Raw genomic sequence first — 17,672 nt, 5'->3', positions numbered from 1 at the left:
TGCATACATATATGCATATATACTAACACACACACACACACACACACACATATATACATGCATATACATACACGTATATATACATATATATAGGTTTACATATATACATATATATATATATATTATTTCATGTGTACACACAAAAGAGGAAATATATTTTATGTATCGATTTTCAATATTTACTTCACCAGTGCTCAATAAATGATGAGAGATAAGTTGTAAGTTATGAAGATGTATGGCAATTAAGCTACAACGAATATTCCGTGTTTCATGCTCGTTAGGAATCGCCTGGATAAAATTCATAGAATTCGTATTACATGTTTTTATATCCATGTGGCGTTTCGTTTGGTTAGCTAACCAATGAGATTCATTTTTACCTGAACCTGAGACAGGAGAATAACGATCATGTTGGCACAGTCTCCGGTTATTTCGCAGAGTACACAACGGACACTGGTATATGGTTGGACGGTAGCTTTATATTCTGTTTCTACTCTGAATGACAATCTATACGTAAGAAAAGATAAAAAGAAGCGAATGTCTTTGTTTAGCAGTGTACAGCATTTTCTAAGTCAACCTATTACCTAAAAACTATCCCAACTCATCTGTTTACATAGACATATTTAAAAAAAAATGTTTTACTGCGTTCTTCTCAACAATAATAAACCTGCTGTTAATTTGCCAACAGTGTCTGGCCTTTAATTTAGCTTCCAATTCTAGCTCGCTCCAAATAGCGATCTATATCTGAGATTTGAGGAAAACAGTTATATTAGCTCTACCAACGACTACGATTGTTTGCAGGATACACAATGGTGTTTGCAGGATACACAGTGGACACTGGTTCTATCGCCGTCACTGACTCAACACCTAGGTATCCAGAGACTATTCAACTCCGTTCACTCTACGGAGAGGTAGAACGATGCATACACTGCTGTTATAGGGTTCACACGTGTTGCTATAAAAATAACATTATTTTTTCTGTACTTCAGGAGACCAGAATACTTCCGCGTTATACCCATGCACGCCGATTGCAACAAACATCATCAAATTATAACATACTTACTTAGCAATTTTAACACTAGCTCGTAAAAACTTAAATGAGAGATATTTCGAAGATTCCATTTTGATAGTTTGAGAATTTGGTGTGTAATTGAAGGTTGATATGTCTCAGAAAAGTATATATTTTTTTGAAGTAACTGAATGGTCTTGTAATCGAGTAATAATATCTAGTAAGTGGGTTTAATAAAAATGTGCGTAGCTGGTGATAAGTTTAAGCTTTAGGCCCTCGGTGTATCTTTCGACGTCGCTTCAGTATCGTCCGTATTTATGATTACTCCAGCCAATCATATTCTTGTATGAAAGAACCCGGATGTATTCATATTCATTAAAATAGTTAATTCATTGGTATTGATTTTAAAATGTAGAAAAAAAAGTTTGTCTTTATAATCGAGTTAATGATAATTCTTTTTGCTTTTTACCAAACACACTCTACACAATGGACAATTTATATTCTTACAAATATCGCCTTTAACCAACCTTAACTTAACCCTAAATATCGCCTTTAATCAACCTTAACTTAACCCTAACCCTAACCTTGACGGGTAAACAGACCGAGAGCTAACACGAACAACACTTTCAATAAACATGATCTTAACAAACACTCATAATATGCTTAAGCTTGCGGCGTGTCTTCAACGTCTCATCCAAGATGCTATATCCATCCGTATTTATGGCTTACACAAACCAATCATATTCTTGTGAGGAGTAAGCACCCGGATGTATTCATTTGCATTACATCAAAAGTAATCTTAATTTGTTACGTAAACAATGCAACAAACTAACAGATATTTTAGAGGATCGATATCCGTTAATAGTTAATACTGGTTGTGTTATTCCGCTCAATAATCGCCAACCCCAACGTTGTGTACTGTGGTTTTCTTCTCTCTCTTCTCTTCTCACCGTGTCGTCTATCACATTGGCGGCTGTCGGGGGGGGGGGCACGCGGTTTCACAAGTAAAAAAAAGATTAAACAAAATGCAAAAAACGCAACACATTCTACACTGTGTATGTGTGTGTGTCACTATCGCCTGTCTACACGCTAAGCTCCACAGCTACGTTCTGTCGAGGCTGTGTTCGTCAAGTAATGCTAGCTCATCTTGATCTCCCACAGCTCTTTCGATCTGGTCCAATCAGCGACCCGCATTCGATCACGTCTAACTCGCAAGTGTCCGCAACCGCTACAAACCCAAGACTGTCCATAAACAGGTCCTGAATTTTGTAAACGGTTGCAAAACCTACCATCACCTCTAAAACTTCCTGTAAAATAATTCTAAATATATATCCAACCTTTTTCCGTTCATTGTCACACCTTGATCAACAATCCTATTTTAGCTGCCTTTTGTGTACGTTGGTGAACAACTGTCTCTCTATTGTTCTACCGATAAACTTATTTTCCCCATTCTCTTTGTTATATTTCCTCCCTCTTTTTTAATTCATTATAGTTTTAAGGGAACGTCAATAATATCACAGTAATGTCGGTGATTAGTTTGCAAGAATTAACGTTAATAAACCGAATCTTTTCTGTAAAAAAAAAAACAAAAAAAAAAACAAGCAACAGTTTTATAATTTATTTTGTTTTTACATTCTTTTTTTCAAATGGACCCTGCTTGCACGTCGTTTCTCTTGATAACAACGTTGTTCAACGGATAAAATCATTTTTCAACTTAATAAAATCCGAATTGTTTAAATCAATGTTTCCCAACCAAGGGTCCATGAAACTCTGGCATTTCGTGAGAGCTTGCCAGAAGTTTCTTAATGGGTTCCTGATATACAGTCTGAGATTATTATGCCTTTGCATATATTTGCAAATCCATTTTTCATTTTTTTCTCGAACCTAATTTTCTTATGCATGTACAGAAATATTTTGAAATTTATATTTTTGGAGAAGAATATTGTAGCATAGCGCGGATGGGCGTATGTAAAGGCATGCAGCAATAAAGAAAGAGAAAAAGAACGATCACTTGAGAGACGTGGATAACGTTCACGATCACGTGCGAGGAGTGAAGGACGCTCGAGAAATAAATGCTGTTGCTACAAATAACAAGCGAGTTGGAGTTATTTCCTATTCTTTGTCTTGATCTCCTTTGCCACTGAAACTTGACACAACGTGTGTGGGTTCCCGGTCAACGTTACAGTATAATAACAATATCCTTAAACGTCTCTCCCAGGCTGCAAATACTTTATAATGCAAAAGGCATGGTAATCTGATCCTATTTATCAGTATCTCTTGAAGGAACACCTGGCAAGCTCTTAAAGGAACCCCAGGGTTCCACGGAACGCAGGTTTGTCAACCTTAAGTTAACTATCAAATAAATAAATAAGTATAATATATGTTCAGAATACATTTGGTAAAGTTAAAACAGTGACTTGATGGACAGAAAACATAAAGATGTACGTGATCGACTCGTGTGCAACCAAGTAATTTCAGCAGCATGTCGCACAGCACAGTTATGAAGAAAAATACAGTTTGCTTTATGAAGGAGAAATAAATAAGATTGTAAAACATTTTCTTATGTAAGGGTTCCTTGGAACATCACAGTTATTTGAAGGGTTCCACAAAAAAGGTAAGGAAGTGATTAGTCCCCCTTTCATACAAAACATTCACAACAAACACTCTTCTACCTACAACCACAGCCAACAATATATCTTACTCTGTCCCTAAAACTAAACGAAAATTTCATGAGCAAAATTTCTTTCCTAGAACTTCCCGCTTGTGGAACTTTATACTGCGGAGCTGCTTTCCAGCTGACTACAGCTTGATCATTTTAAAGTCCAATATGTACAAGTTCTAGTTAAGCCTTCCTCTTAAATAATCAAATTTTACTCAATTCCCACTACAACCCATCATTACGATGTTGTTTCGCCGACCTCCTGGCATTCATTAAGCCTTGAGTGGCTTTCAAGCCTTTATAAGCGCTGACACCCTTGTAAAAAAAAAAACAAAAACAACAACAACACTGGTTTAAAGCGTTAAACTTGCTATGTAAGTTTAACGTACATAGATAAACAAACAAAAAAAAATTCTAAAAATATATTTGTTTTTATAAAAAATGTCATTTTCTTTTAATTAATAAATCTGTCATATATATATATATATATATATATATATATATATATATATATATATATATAAGTATTAAAATACTTTCATCAATATTATACAACGTCTTTTATTGTCTGTACATGTGTGAGTTTATTTTATTTTTCGTTATACTATTTCTATGCGATGGTGGCGTCTGTCGCGATGTCGAACTGTATTTTTTCTTCGCTCTATATAGAACTGTTCATAGGTGTTCGGTTCGCTGTCGTAGTCGATTTCTGGCAAGTCTTCCTCCGCATAAGAGTCCTCTTCGTCGGACGAGTAGTCCCGTTCAATGTCGATGTTTGTGCTCGCGGTGGCCATTTTTAATATTTTATTCTCAATGCGCCTCTTCTGTTCAACGTCATCCGAGAGGAGATGAGTAGTTGACATGAGATGCAGGAAGGTGCCCCATCGATGCATGCACATACCGATAAACTGCAGGAAGAGAACGATCCCGAAAATACTAAGGAAGATCACAGATATCGGCTCATATTTTCCGGCGATGAAAAACGGTAACATTTCCTGTTTCATTGTTTGTAGTTGCATAATAGCCACACTCCACAGCAGATTCAACAGAAAGTACCCGAAAACCACATTATTCCGAGTGCTCTCCAAGTCTTCTTTGATCTTTTCTTTCTCTTCCTTGTTCTCTTGTAAAGGGTGCAAATATTTCTTCAAGATGTATTTCCAGAACTCTTCTTCCTCCGGCGTAATCAATTCCGTGTTTCCTTCGCCAAAATTTGGCAGTGTTGTCCAATAACTCGGATCTAATTTCGGCTTCGTGGAGACCTTGGTCGTAATCCGCGCCACCGGTGCGATCATTTGCTTTCGAGAAGGTACCGCCTTTTGATTTTCGATGTCAGGGGGCGCTTGCACGTTCGGGTCCGGTGCTTGCTGTCTTCCTAGCAATTCTTGGATTATTTTTTTGACCTCTTCGATCAAGGGGAGGAGTCCGATGACGTTGAAGAAGCTTTTCTCTTTCTTCTTTTTCAGCTTTTCGGCCTCCGCCTTCTTCGCCTCTTCCTCCTCCTCGGGAGTCAGCTTTTTAGCGACCTCGCGGGTGCCCCAGGAAACGATGTTCAGATTACACAGGAAATAAATAGTGAGGAAAATAAAGGAAGAGGGCACTGTGAGGAAGTACAAGATGCCGTGAACGAGGCAGATGATCTCCTGAGGATGGAGGATGCCGCACACAACAAACACGATCGAGAGACCAGCCAGAAACACGACATTCGGAGACACGAGGTTATCCTGCAATATGCTTATTATAGTCCCGACCGTGACAATAACCATGACCACGGAGTATATACTGGTCATAAATGCAGCCACTTTAATCTGCGTGTTCGTACTCTTTTTTAAGCAGATAAATATATAGGCAAGAACGGGTACCAAGGAGACAACAAACGACCACCACATGCTGATCTTCAGCACGGCATTGTATGAACCGGCTATCATGAGAACCACAGTTGCCGGTGCCAAAATACTTGACGTCATCAAAACGAATTGATAGAACATGAAAAAAATGCTGATGTTGTCGTTTAGCTTGACCGTCGTATGCCACGTTGATAAAAGATCCATTATATTAGCGATTGTTGAAGGGGCCCATCGACGTCTCTGAATGTAAAAATCATGGAAGCTCTCTGGGGCGAAAGTATAAGCATCAGCGCCAGCACAGTAATCGATCTTGTACCCTTGTTGTAGAAGTAATGTGCAAAGCCATCGATCTTCACCTGCAAATAATTAAGAATATCGCATTTAAATTTGAGAAAAAAAAAAACAGTCAAACAAAACAAAAAATTCCATGCATGCAATCGTGAATCGTCTCGGAATATTGATATATGCAATTATTTTTCTTTAACAGGTAAGCGGATATATATATATATATATATATATATATATATATATATATATATATATATATATATATATATATATATACACACTAGTAGGCCGCTCGGCATTGCCCGATCGTAAACATGCAGCAACTAAGATATGTGCATACGAGTTTTATGTTTTTTTTTCTAAACAAGTCACTACTAGTAAATGAAAAATGCCCGGACTGAGATCGAAACCCAAACCTTTTAGCAGGCAGTTTTTCCGGATAAAAATCAATTATAAAGTTTTCCACATGTCTGAATATCCTATAATGTCAAGTATGCAGATAAAAAATTCGTTGAGTATATAGGTTGAGAATTGTCCTCATATATATATATATATATATATATACATAATTATTTGAATATACATACAGATACTTCTGTTTCATGCTTACGAAATCATTAGTGCAGGAGTAGACGCTCAACGCTGGTCGAAGGATTCGAACCTCGCAACGAAGCCACCCTTTGGCTCCACTAGCAAGGAACATACCACAGTGCCACCGTTCATTAAGAAGCTTATCGTTTTATACAGACGATCTTGGAGTGATCAAGTAATAGGAGGTTACGATCTCACATACATTTCAGGAGTGATAGACGTACACAAAGACTATAAATATAGTTGCAGCTAACACAATATTGGGGTTCGAGTCACACCTAGCTGGTGTCAGGTTCCACTGGCTAGTCAAGGTTTCGATATCGACAATCAGTCCGGCAGAAACTGGGTCATTTCAGGAGACTTTTATTTGATGGGCTGAGGCATCGTTCTGGATAATTAAGGGACATTTAGGTCTACGCTCCCAGTTCTTGAATCCCGCCTTTCGGGTGGAGCCTGAAGCGCATTGATCGGGGAATGCCGAGTCCCCACTCGTCTTAATTACCCTAGCAACCCCTCGAACAATAAATCGAGGGATTGCTAGGGTAATGTTACATTTTTTTACGCTTGGAAGAAAGTAAATAACAGCGATTCGTGCTATTCATTTGGTCACTCGCCCCCAATTGCTGATACATGCCAGGCAAGATTTCGATCTCAACAATCAGTCCAGCAGAAGCTGAGTCATTTCGGTGGCCTTTTAACTGGCAGGCATTCATTTATCTCTAGCTCTAGGAGGTCCACCCTCTTATGCATTGTTTCCGGTCTTTTAGATGGCCTAAATTTATTGCATACCGTCTGGGGCACCCTGACTGATAATGTCGACGGGGATACCCAGGCAATTTTTTAAAGGCCAGAGTGCGGCTCCTTTAAAGGAGCTGGCTTGACTCCACGCCCACCTTCCGACCAATGTGTTACATCTTCCTGTGGTAGGAAAAAAAAAATAATGATTTGTGGAAGTTGTGAGGCCCCCTTCGAATCATAACGTTCACTTTTGTAGCATACTTTTGCTAATACAAGTTTCTTTAGCAAGGAACATATCACAGGGCCACCGTTCATCGTCACGAAATTAAAGGACGTTTTTACATTAATGGAGCTTAACGTTTTTAATACAGATAATCTTAGATCAAGTGACAGGAAGTTACGATCACGCACACGTTCCAGGAGTGATGGGCGTACACAAATACTATAAATATAGTTGCAGCTAACACATTATTGGGGTCGAGTCACACCTTCTAGTTGGTGTCTGATTGCGCTTGCAGTAGCTTGCCAGTCGAGGTTCCGACTACTGTATATACCATTGTATTTGTCTTTGATTATTTCCAGCTTGCAATGCTATAACACTAACAAAGATGCACATATGTACCAACCAATAGGCCGAGATGATTCAACACTGCATGCGTGGATTTTTTTATATAACAAACTTGAAAGTTTGTTATGAATACAACGCCAAGAAGAAAAATCATGAAATACTGTCCGAATAAGTGGGTACTCTTTCAGTATTTGACCCGAGTCCTCTGAATTTTCGTTCAATCATGGTTCGGGCTCGACCGGCATCACTTCAAATGTTGAAGCGCTAAATCGTACCAAACCGAAACGCCAAGACCCTCTTTCCAATAATAAACAAGTATATTTTGCCGGGAACCACGGTCATATCAGGCTGATGGAAGGCCTATAAAAAAGTCGGAAGAGAAGAACTTCATCACCTGACTGTGAATCATAGTCGTCATTTTGTAGACCTCGCGACGAAGGCAACAATGAATTACGTCAAAAGAATGTGGAAGGAAGCAAATTTTTTTCAGTACTTTTACAGTTAAAAAATTCATCTTTTCTTGAAAAAAAAAAAATAGTAAAAAAAAAATAAATAAATAAAAATTAATAAATAAAATTTAATAAATAATACAAAAAGCAACTTTTCTTTAAAAATATATATTCAGTAAATTTAGGTAGGCTTTTGTTATTTTTTATTTATTGTATTTTCTTTATTTTTCAGGTTTGTTTGTTTTGAAATTCATCTGTGTCTGTTACTTCACTCGGCTTAATCCGGTGATTGGCAGTCGATCCCGAGCCATGGTTGACGGAAAATCCCAGAGATCCGGGTCAAATACTGCAAGAGTACTGATAAATGTGTTTGTGTTAGTCTACTTACCCTGCTCGTATTGAATAAAGTCGCGGGCCACAATGGGTTTTCTTGTGTATGCCCTCATAACATTGTCATCCATAATAGCTGATGCACGAAAAAGAGAAAAACACCCAGGGCAACAGAGGACGCAACCAAAAATGTGTTCAGCCGCTTTCTGGAGCCAATGCCCGACAGCATACTCGAATTGTTGATACCAAATCATTGGACCTGAAAAACAGAAGAAAAAGACAATAAAATACGGTTGTAGTTCCAAGATTGCAACTCCCCTTGTCAACGGTTTAGCACGTAAGCATGGTTTTCGTATCAGTCCAGTGTTTGGAAGAACCCTCCACGACTATCATGTAACACTAATTTTCTTATTATCCGAAACCCTTGTTAAATCCCGTCTTTAGTAAGTATATTGCTTATTGCCTGAAGCGCCTTGACCGGTGAATGCCCGTTGTTATGTTACGCCTGATAATATGTGTTATCCGTTTAATAACCACCAAACATAGACAACTTTAACAAATTTATTTAACAACTTACAGATTAAATGGCAATGTAAAGTCACTGGGTACATAATAATTAAAAAAGATCTGTGTTGACGACGCATTTTTGTTTAACTTTTTGTCATAGCCGACACCCTATCTCAAAGACGATAATTCTCTCTTCTGTACAAGGAAAATAACTATTACTTCGTTTATTTTCTTAACAAGTGCTAGATTTTGAAAAAAAATTCGCATTAAAGTTTTTCTTTACCTTTAACAATTTGATTTGATTGGATCAGACTTCGCATATCTCTGAAAACTTTGTGACAGGCTTTAAAATTAAATTCCACCACTTACCATCTTAACTCAATATTACAGCTGTTAGAGACGACATATTAGTTTTCTTTAGTCTGTCAGGGTTAGGGTTAGGGTTAGGGTTAGGGTCACGTTTTAATTGTGAAAAGTATTTTCTTTGGTCTGTTCAGCTAAAGTCTGAAATAGGATGTTACGCTTAATTTGGAATAGTATTTCATTTTGAGTCATCTCCAGGTAACCTACATCTAAAATTTCAAGTGTTTAGACCCAAAATTGGCGGAGGAGTTTGGTAGAGTCTGCAAATGTCTCTTGGCAGCCAAATTTTTGCCCCCAAAACGGCTTAAAAAGCTTGCCGCATGTCTGAATGCCCTTTATGTAAACTTTTAAATGTTTAGACCTAAAATTTGCTGAATAGTTACTAGAGACCGCAAAGTTTAAATCTTTTGCACTTTGACCGCTTAGCAGCCAAATTTTCGTTCAATAACCTATTAAAAAGCTTGCCATATGTCTCTGAATACACTTTATGTAAAATTTGAAACGCTTAGACCAAAACTTAGCTGAGTAATTTAGTAAAGACCGCAGAGGTCAAATTTTAAAAAAATTGACCCCAACTCCGTAACATTTATTTTTTTTTGCTCAAATCAAATTAAAAAGTTTAATCCATATCCAAGTAACCTATATCTAAATTTTCAAGAGTTTATACCCAAAATTGGCGGAGGAGTTTAGTATAGTTTTCAAAGGTCACATCGTTGAACTTTGATCCCTAACCAGCCAAATTTCTGGCCGAAAACCGATTAAAAAGATTTTCCCAAATTTCAATATCACTTATGTCAAATCTAGAGTGTGTAGACTGAAAATTGACAGAGTAGTTTGGTAGAGAAATGTACACACAGACAGACAATTTCACTTTTATAAATATATAAATTTAATTTATAACGCTTAAGTTTGGAATAGTATTTTCTCCTGTCTCTTACGCTTAAATCTCAAACAGTATCTATATATTAATAACGTTAACGTACGAACTTACGTGTGTCACACTTTCCGGATTATAAATTATTCGATCGGGATATCCTAATTATTAAAAAGAGTGATAGAAGGTGATAACATACTACGGACATTAAATTATTAGTATATAGATATGCTAATTTAATGTTCGTACTGTTACATGAAAAAGGCTTGTCTCCTTTACATGAAAAAGGCTTGTCTCCTTTACATGAAAAAGGCTTGTCTCCTTTACATGAAAAAGGCTTGTCTCCTTTTTCATGTAAGTAAAAATAAAGAGAATTAGTAAATGAAAATAAAATCAGAGAAAACGGGAAGCGAACCCTGGAGATAAGTTTTAAAGAACAATAGGTTTTAAATGGTATGTCCAGTAAATTGTTGATTCTGAAAAAATATTTAATAAATGCAAATTTGGCTGGAAACTATGCACATTGTTAAGTAGAATGAATAATAAAATATGGGTTATATGAATTAGATAAGTAGGTTAAATTCCTTTGTAAAACAACAAAGGAAATTGGGAAATTTCCTGGTCATCAGAATGTTTCAAAAACGTGCAAATCGCGCATGTTGATGACACGTGAATTATAGTCACGTTGGCCAGACATACATGATTTCTCAATATAGGAAAGGGTTCGAAGTTAGAGTTAGTTAGAGAGAGAGAGAGAGTCAGAAGGGTCAAGGACTCAGAAAAGTTAGATCAGTCCGAACAGAGACGGTGACAAGGTTAGAAGAAGAAGAAGAAGTAAAGAAGAAACTTTGAATTCCTGGATGCAAAGCCATTGACCGGTCAATGGGAAGAAATAAATGATCATCATGTTTTTCATAACTGCCGTCTTCTGTGTTCATCATTACAACGAGAAAAGGTATTGTCCATTTATGTATAAGAACCTTTGATAAAATCATCATCTAAAAAATATGTGTTAGAAAGTATATGTGTCAAACTATTTATGTTATATAAACACTCCCGTTTCATACAGAACTGTCAAAAACATAAACGCCAATCTCAATCTATCTATCTAGATATCGGTTCGCCTCTCAAAGTGTATTTATATGTACTCTCTCTCTTTATATATACTTGTTAATGTCTCCATCCCATCTCTTACAATATGAACATCTCCACAATATGAACACTCACAATGAATATATATAATAACTAGCATCTCTTCCAACAACATGATTAAGACTCTAATCTCTCACTAAGACCCTTACTCTTCTTAACATGAACAACAAAAGAACATTCATCATCTTAAGTATAATAATCGAATCTTTAAAATACAACAGTACTATATCACCTGCCCTTCTTAAAAATAAATAGGATTTTTCGATCATCGAAGACACAATGTAAAAAAAAAAAAAAAAAAAAAAAAATTAAATAAAAAAAAATGATGTCGCTTTTGAGCCGTACCGGGAAACAAAAATATATCGTTTTGATCTTCTGGCTAGGACCCAAAAGTAGTATCTGTTCCGTCTAAAGATGATATAATAATATCCTGGTTTCAGTCCGCGCTAGGCGTCCATGCAATGGAAATAAATCACAGACTCCTATAAGGATATTGAAGATAAACCGTAATAAGCAGATATATTCCCACACTACATTAACAAGATTACTTAGATGAATAATTTTACAGTTTTGACAAAAAGGCTAAAATAATATTGCGGAGTCCCCATTCACGCTGAACATCTACAGAATGTCCAGCAGCAATATATTACATATGAAAGATGCCGCTGTAGAATTTTCACAGGTCCCGCTAGTTCTAATTATTTTGCCACGCTTAAGTTTGAAATAGAAGTTTGTTGCAATATTTTTGGCTCATAATGGGGGGTAGAGATTTATTTGCTGCCCACCTCAGCAAAATGTGGCACAAGGCCGGAAAGTGAGAAACCAGCAGGCCCCTCCCCCTAAAGGACGGGGCACTCCTGCAATTGTAAAAATTGCCTGAGTAACCCCGTCGGTAGGCCTCAGGCAGTAAGCTATAAACTTACTCCACCGGAAAGCCCAGTGGCAAGGCCTGGGAGGGTGGACCTCCTAGGTATTACCCAGGCGGCGTACCTCAGTCCGACAGATGCTGGGCCGGTTCCCTGTCCCTCACCTGTCGGGCTGAGTGTCAAGTGACGAATCCTTGACGAGTACTACTACCCTGTCTCCCTGCAGCCGAGGCCGCTGGGAGACCTTCCCCATCAGACGAGTGGTGGGTGTATGGTCATTCACAGTTTGGAGATTCTATTTATAAACGCTACTGCTAGGAACTGACGAATCAAATTAATTCACGTCCTGCTACCAACCAATCAGAAACCAGAATTGCTCCATAAAAATTAAACCTTTTTTTAGCAACCTTGCATATGTTTTCTTCATGTCAACATGGAAAGAATCTTTTGCTCCTTGGCTACAAAATTATAAAATCCGGAAGTACCGAACAGCTGTCTACTGAGAACTCACTATCTCTAGGACTTGTATAGAACAACTAACCATCGGAAATTCTTCTGAAACTAAACATGGCTTCGAACTCAAGAATTTTCTTTGCTACATTAAGATTAAGTTTTAAGTCATATTTTGTATTTGAAACGCTTAAATTTAAAACAACAATTTTTTTTTTGCTAAATGCGTAGATAGAACAGACGCATCTTTAAAATATACATCTTTGTTTAAATTCAAAAGACTTACCCGAACCGATGGGATGAATTCTCCCACAGACGGCTCCAACCTTCTTGTTCTTCACCATTCGATCAATTAAAAGTTTCACTGACTCTTGTTTGAAGTCAACGTCTCCATCCAAAGTCAACAGGAACGTAGTTTCAATCTAGAGATAAAACGATAAATAACGAACGACACAAGTAAGAATTAACAAAAGACAACATTAGATTGGTATATTTACGAAAGTAAGAGTACAACACACACACACACACACACACACACACACACACACACATATATATTTATATTACAGCTTTCTCTTGTTGAATACTTTGTCTGACTGCCGACTGTCAACTGTGAAAGCTCGCCGAAAATGACATTGATAGGTACTTAATTTTCTTTCCACTTACATGGTAGTTACCATTAGCCTGAAGGAAAAACGTTAGACTGTTAAGTAAAGAGTGACTTTGTTGACTGGGTTCGAATCTCCCGACCAGCAGTTAATATCACTTCTTACACTTACACTGTTGATTACATAAACATGAAAAACTAGTGTCTTTAGGTGTTACATTTGTTAATATTTATTAAAAAATATTATATATACATATCATGTATCGTATAAAGTAGGCCAAACAAATACTAATTCCTAATAGAAACGCCTTTTAAATAAAATAAAGACATAAACATGCATTGACAATTATATATATATATATATATATATATATATATATATATATATATATATATATATGAAGGATCGGTCGAAAATTATGTACTTGTAGAAAAAGTTAAAAATATTTTTTTTCATAATATTATTTTGTATTCCTGCATGTCACCAACTGAAAACGAATAAAGAAAAGTTATAAGCTTTTATACATTTCCATATATATATGGAAATGTATTGTTTGAATGAAGAAAATTTAAATTTGTAAAGCCAGTTAAAATATAAAAATTGAATTTACAGCTATGAGTTATTAATATCATTACATTGATGATATTCATTTCTGTTATATATATATATATATATATATATATATATATATATATATATATATGAGGCTCGATTTTCAAGTATCGAATCGGATATGTCTAACTGATGAGTCCAAATGAGGGCGCAACTCGAGTCTAGACACACTTTTATGCTCATTCAAAAAAGTTCAGTTTATTTACTGTACAAACATTTATATATATACATAATATATATATATATATATATATATATATATATATATAAGTATACACACATAGTATATATATACACATAGTATATATATTTAAAAAATTTTTTTTTTACATGGAGTTCACCACTTATCAAGGCCCAATAACCACTAAGGGATAAGGGTTATTGTGTGTACAGTAATCAAAGGGATAGTGTAACAATAGTATTGGAGAATTGGTAAGGTGTCATTACTTGTGAGGGGGGGGGGGTTCATCAGGAATTTGTTTATGTTGGACTTGAAGATATCCAGGTTGAAGTCGGGAGGGAAACAGGCAAGCGGAACAGAGTTCCACAGGCGTGCAGTTCTAAGAAAGAAGCTTTGTTCATGGTATCTACGTTTTGATTTAGGCACAGATAGGGAGTGGGGAAAATTATTGACGGTGGTTTCAGCTAGTCGGGTGTTTTTTGAGAAAGATTGGCGAGGGGGGATCAGAGAATGGAGCTCAGACGAGCACTTGCCGTGGAAATAACGATAGAACAATGACAGGCTCGCTACGCCTCTTCTGTGGGAGAGAGGTTGCAGGGTAGAGAAAAGGGCATCCCCCACCAAGCCACGGAGTCTATTTTGTACTCCGTCAAGGAAGGATAGGCTGTTTTTTTGCAGCCCCCGCCCAGATGTGGCAGCAGTACTCCATCTTTGGACGTACTTGGCTCATATAGATAGAGAATTGCATCATTAGTGAGATATCTTCTGGAGCGGTAGAAGGATCCCACCATTTTCCCAGCGACCTTGGCCACAGACTTGATGTATGTGTTCCATTTAAGATCATGTGCAAAGGTCAAACCCAGGAGCTTATCAAATCCTGGGGCCTCCCCTAAACGAGAGCCATCCATTTCAATTGATGCCAGATGGGGGATCAGAGCGTTTATGATGTAGAGATAGGAGCTTGGTCTTAGATGCATTAAAGGTAACCAGCCACCTCTTTCCCCACTGCATGCATAATATATATACATACATATAATATATATACATACATATATATATATATATATTTCCATATATATATATATATATATATATATATATATATATATATATATATAGAGAGAGAGAGAGAGAGAGAGAGTCTAAAGAATCTTTGGGTATTTTATTAAAAAGTACAGTTCTGAGGGATACTAAGTTCAACTTATTGAAAACTTAGCACTTGCATAAGCCGACTTACCGCTGAAAAATTCACAATTGTAAAGGGGATTTAACTATGTAATCATGAAAAATAAACACGAAATCTTAACTTAAATTATAAAATAGATAACGGGGAACATCAGCTGATTACCATGTAGCGGTTTTGTATATATATATATATATATATATATATATATATATATATATATATATATAATATCTGGATACCACATTCTAAATTATTCCTTCTAGCTGGCGGTTTTATTTAGCAATCGACTTAATGTGGTGTACTTGATAATTTCAAATCTTCTAATGCTATCGTTGTGTAAAGAATTTTGCAAAGTAGTAGTTTTGCATGTTACTCGAGCTGCGTTCTTACCTTTTTGTATTCCTCATCTGGCAAGTGATTCAATAAAGAAATCGTTCGTTTAACTTTGTTGCCCTTCTCTTGGTCCTTTAGGAGAAGGTCTTCAACAGAAGCTTTGTCTCCAAACATTTTGAATCCCAGCAAATAATACATGTACATCACCTAGATGCAAATTAATAAAATATAAAACGAACATGGTATTAAATGTCAGAAAGAATTAATGCATTTGAACGAATTATGTAACATTTCAATAAACCATGTTTTAACGAACACACTTGAAGAGTCCGTCCGCACACGCGTTTTACAATAAATACTCGCTGCATTCGTGGGGATGTTGTCAGTAAGTGATCAAGAAACGATCGATTAATTAGTCTTTTTTACATACGTGCGCGGTCTGGTTGTTGTTTTCCATGTGTGTGGCTGTTTAACACAGGCGAATAACTCATGCATGGAGCCCCAATGAAGATTTGTGTCTGTTTTATTAGGGAGAGAAGTTCATTCACAAGGGAAAATTATTTTCTTTACAGTAGAAAGGCTAAAATTAATTCTTACATATTTAACTTTCTTACTAAGCCCGAAAAAAGGTGGACGAACGGACCAGTAAGAAAGAAAAATCCTCTTAAATTGCTACATTGTCGGGACGTCTAGTCTGGCCACTTCCTAACCTCAAATTGCCCCGAAACTGTCCTGTCCTATGACACGTGATCATTTAATATCATCGACACCTGCAGGTTTTGCCTTTAGAGCTGACACTTGTCCGGTCTCGACTCAATCACGTTAAGTGCACTGGATCTATTTCCGTTTTCCGTCGGCTGTCCTGACATATACCTAATGTAACATCCCCGAAATTCATACTAGTAAAATTAATTTCTACTTACTAAAAATATATAACAATTATATTAGAAAATTAATTAGGCTCGTTACATTGTTTGAATGAAGAAAATTTAAATTTGTAAAGCCAGTTAAAATATAAAAATTGAATTTACAGCTATGAGTTATTAATATCATTACATTGATGATATTCATTTCTGTTATATATATATATATATATATATATATATATATATATATATATATATATATATGAGGCTCGATTTTCAAGTATCGAATCGGATATGTCTAACTGATGAGTCCAAATGAGGGCGCAACTCGAGTCTATACACACTTTTATGCTCATTCAAAAAAGTTCAGTTTATTTACTGTACAAACATTTATATATATACATAATATATATATATATATATATATATATAAGTATACACACATAGTATATATATACACATAGTATATATATTTAAAAAATTTTTTTTTTACATGGAGTTCACCACTTATCAAGGCCCAATAACCACTAAGGGATAAGGGTTATTGTGTGTACAGTAATCAAAGGGATAGTGTAACAATAGTATTGGAGAATTGGTAAGGTGTCATTACTTGTGAGGGGGGGGTTCATCAGGAATTTGTTTATGTTGGACTTGAAGATATCCAGGTTGAAGTCGGGAGGGAAACAGGCAAGCGGAACAGAGTTCCACAGGCGTGCAGTTCTAAGAAAGAAGCTTTGTTCATGGTATCTACGTTTTGATTTAGGCACAGATAGGGAGTGGGGAAAATTATTGACGGTGGTTTCAGCTAGTCGGGTGTTTTTGAGAAAGATTGGCGAGGGGGGATCAGAGAATGGAGCTCAGACGAGCACTTGCCGTGGAAATAACGATAGAACAATGACAGGCTCGCTACGCCTCTTCTGTGGGAGAGAGGTTGCAGGGTAGAGAAAAGGGCATCCCCCACCAAGCCACGGAGTCTATTTTGTACTCCGTCAAGGAAGGATAGGCTGTTTTTTTGCAGCCCCCGCCCAGATGTGGCAGCAGTACTCCATCTTTGGACGTACTTGGCTCATATAGATAGAGAATTGCATCATTAGTGAGATATCTTCTGGAGCGGTAGAAGGATCCCACCATTTTCCCAGCGACCTTGGCCACAGACTTGATGTATGTGTTCCATTTAAGATCATGTGCAAAGGTCAAA

The 17,672-nt window shown here is 36.6% G+C and overlaps 1 protein-coding gene across 4 annotated transcripts in view; it reads right to left on the bottom strand.

The window, feature by feature from the left end:
• Positions 1-4,013: 4,013 nt before the first annotated feature.
• Positions 4,014-17,672, bottom strand: part of LOC145276930 (uncharacterized) — a 263,410-nt gene continuing 249,751 nt past the window's right edge. For all 4 annotated transcript variants that reach the window (XM_080128402.1, XM_080128406.1, XM_080128405.1 and 1 more), the window contains exons 28-31: positions 15,666-15,815; positions 12,975-13,110; positions 8,535-8,735; positions 4,014-5,868 (exon numbers count right to left, since the gene is read on the bottom strand). In XM_080128402.1, the coding sequence (XP_079984528.1) occupies positions 4,265-5,868; positions 8,535-8,735; positions 12,975-13,110; positions 15,666-15,815 (2,091 nt within the window). In that variant the 3' untranslated portion in view covers positions 4,014-4,264. The remainder of the gene's footprint in view (positions 5,869-8,534; positions 8,736-12,974; positions 13,111-15,665; positions 15,816-17,672) is intronic.

The sequence above is a fragment of the Euprymna scolopes genome, chromosome 5 (assembly GCF_053919585.1).
Source record: "Euprymna scolopes isolate OS-2025 chromosome 5, ASM5391958v1, whole genome shotgun sequence".
Lineage (NCBI taxonomy): Eukaryota > Metazoa > Mollusca > Cephalopoda > Sepiida > Sepiolidae > Euprymna > Euprymna scolopes.
This window is presented reverse-complemented; position numbering and strand designations above follow the sequence as displayed.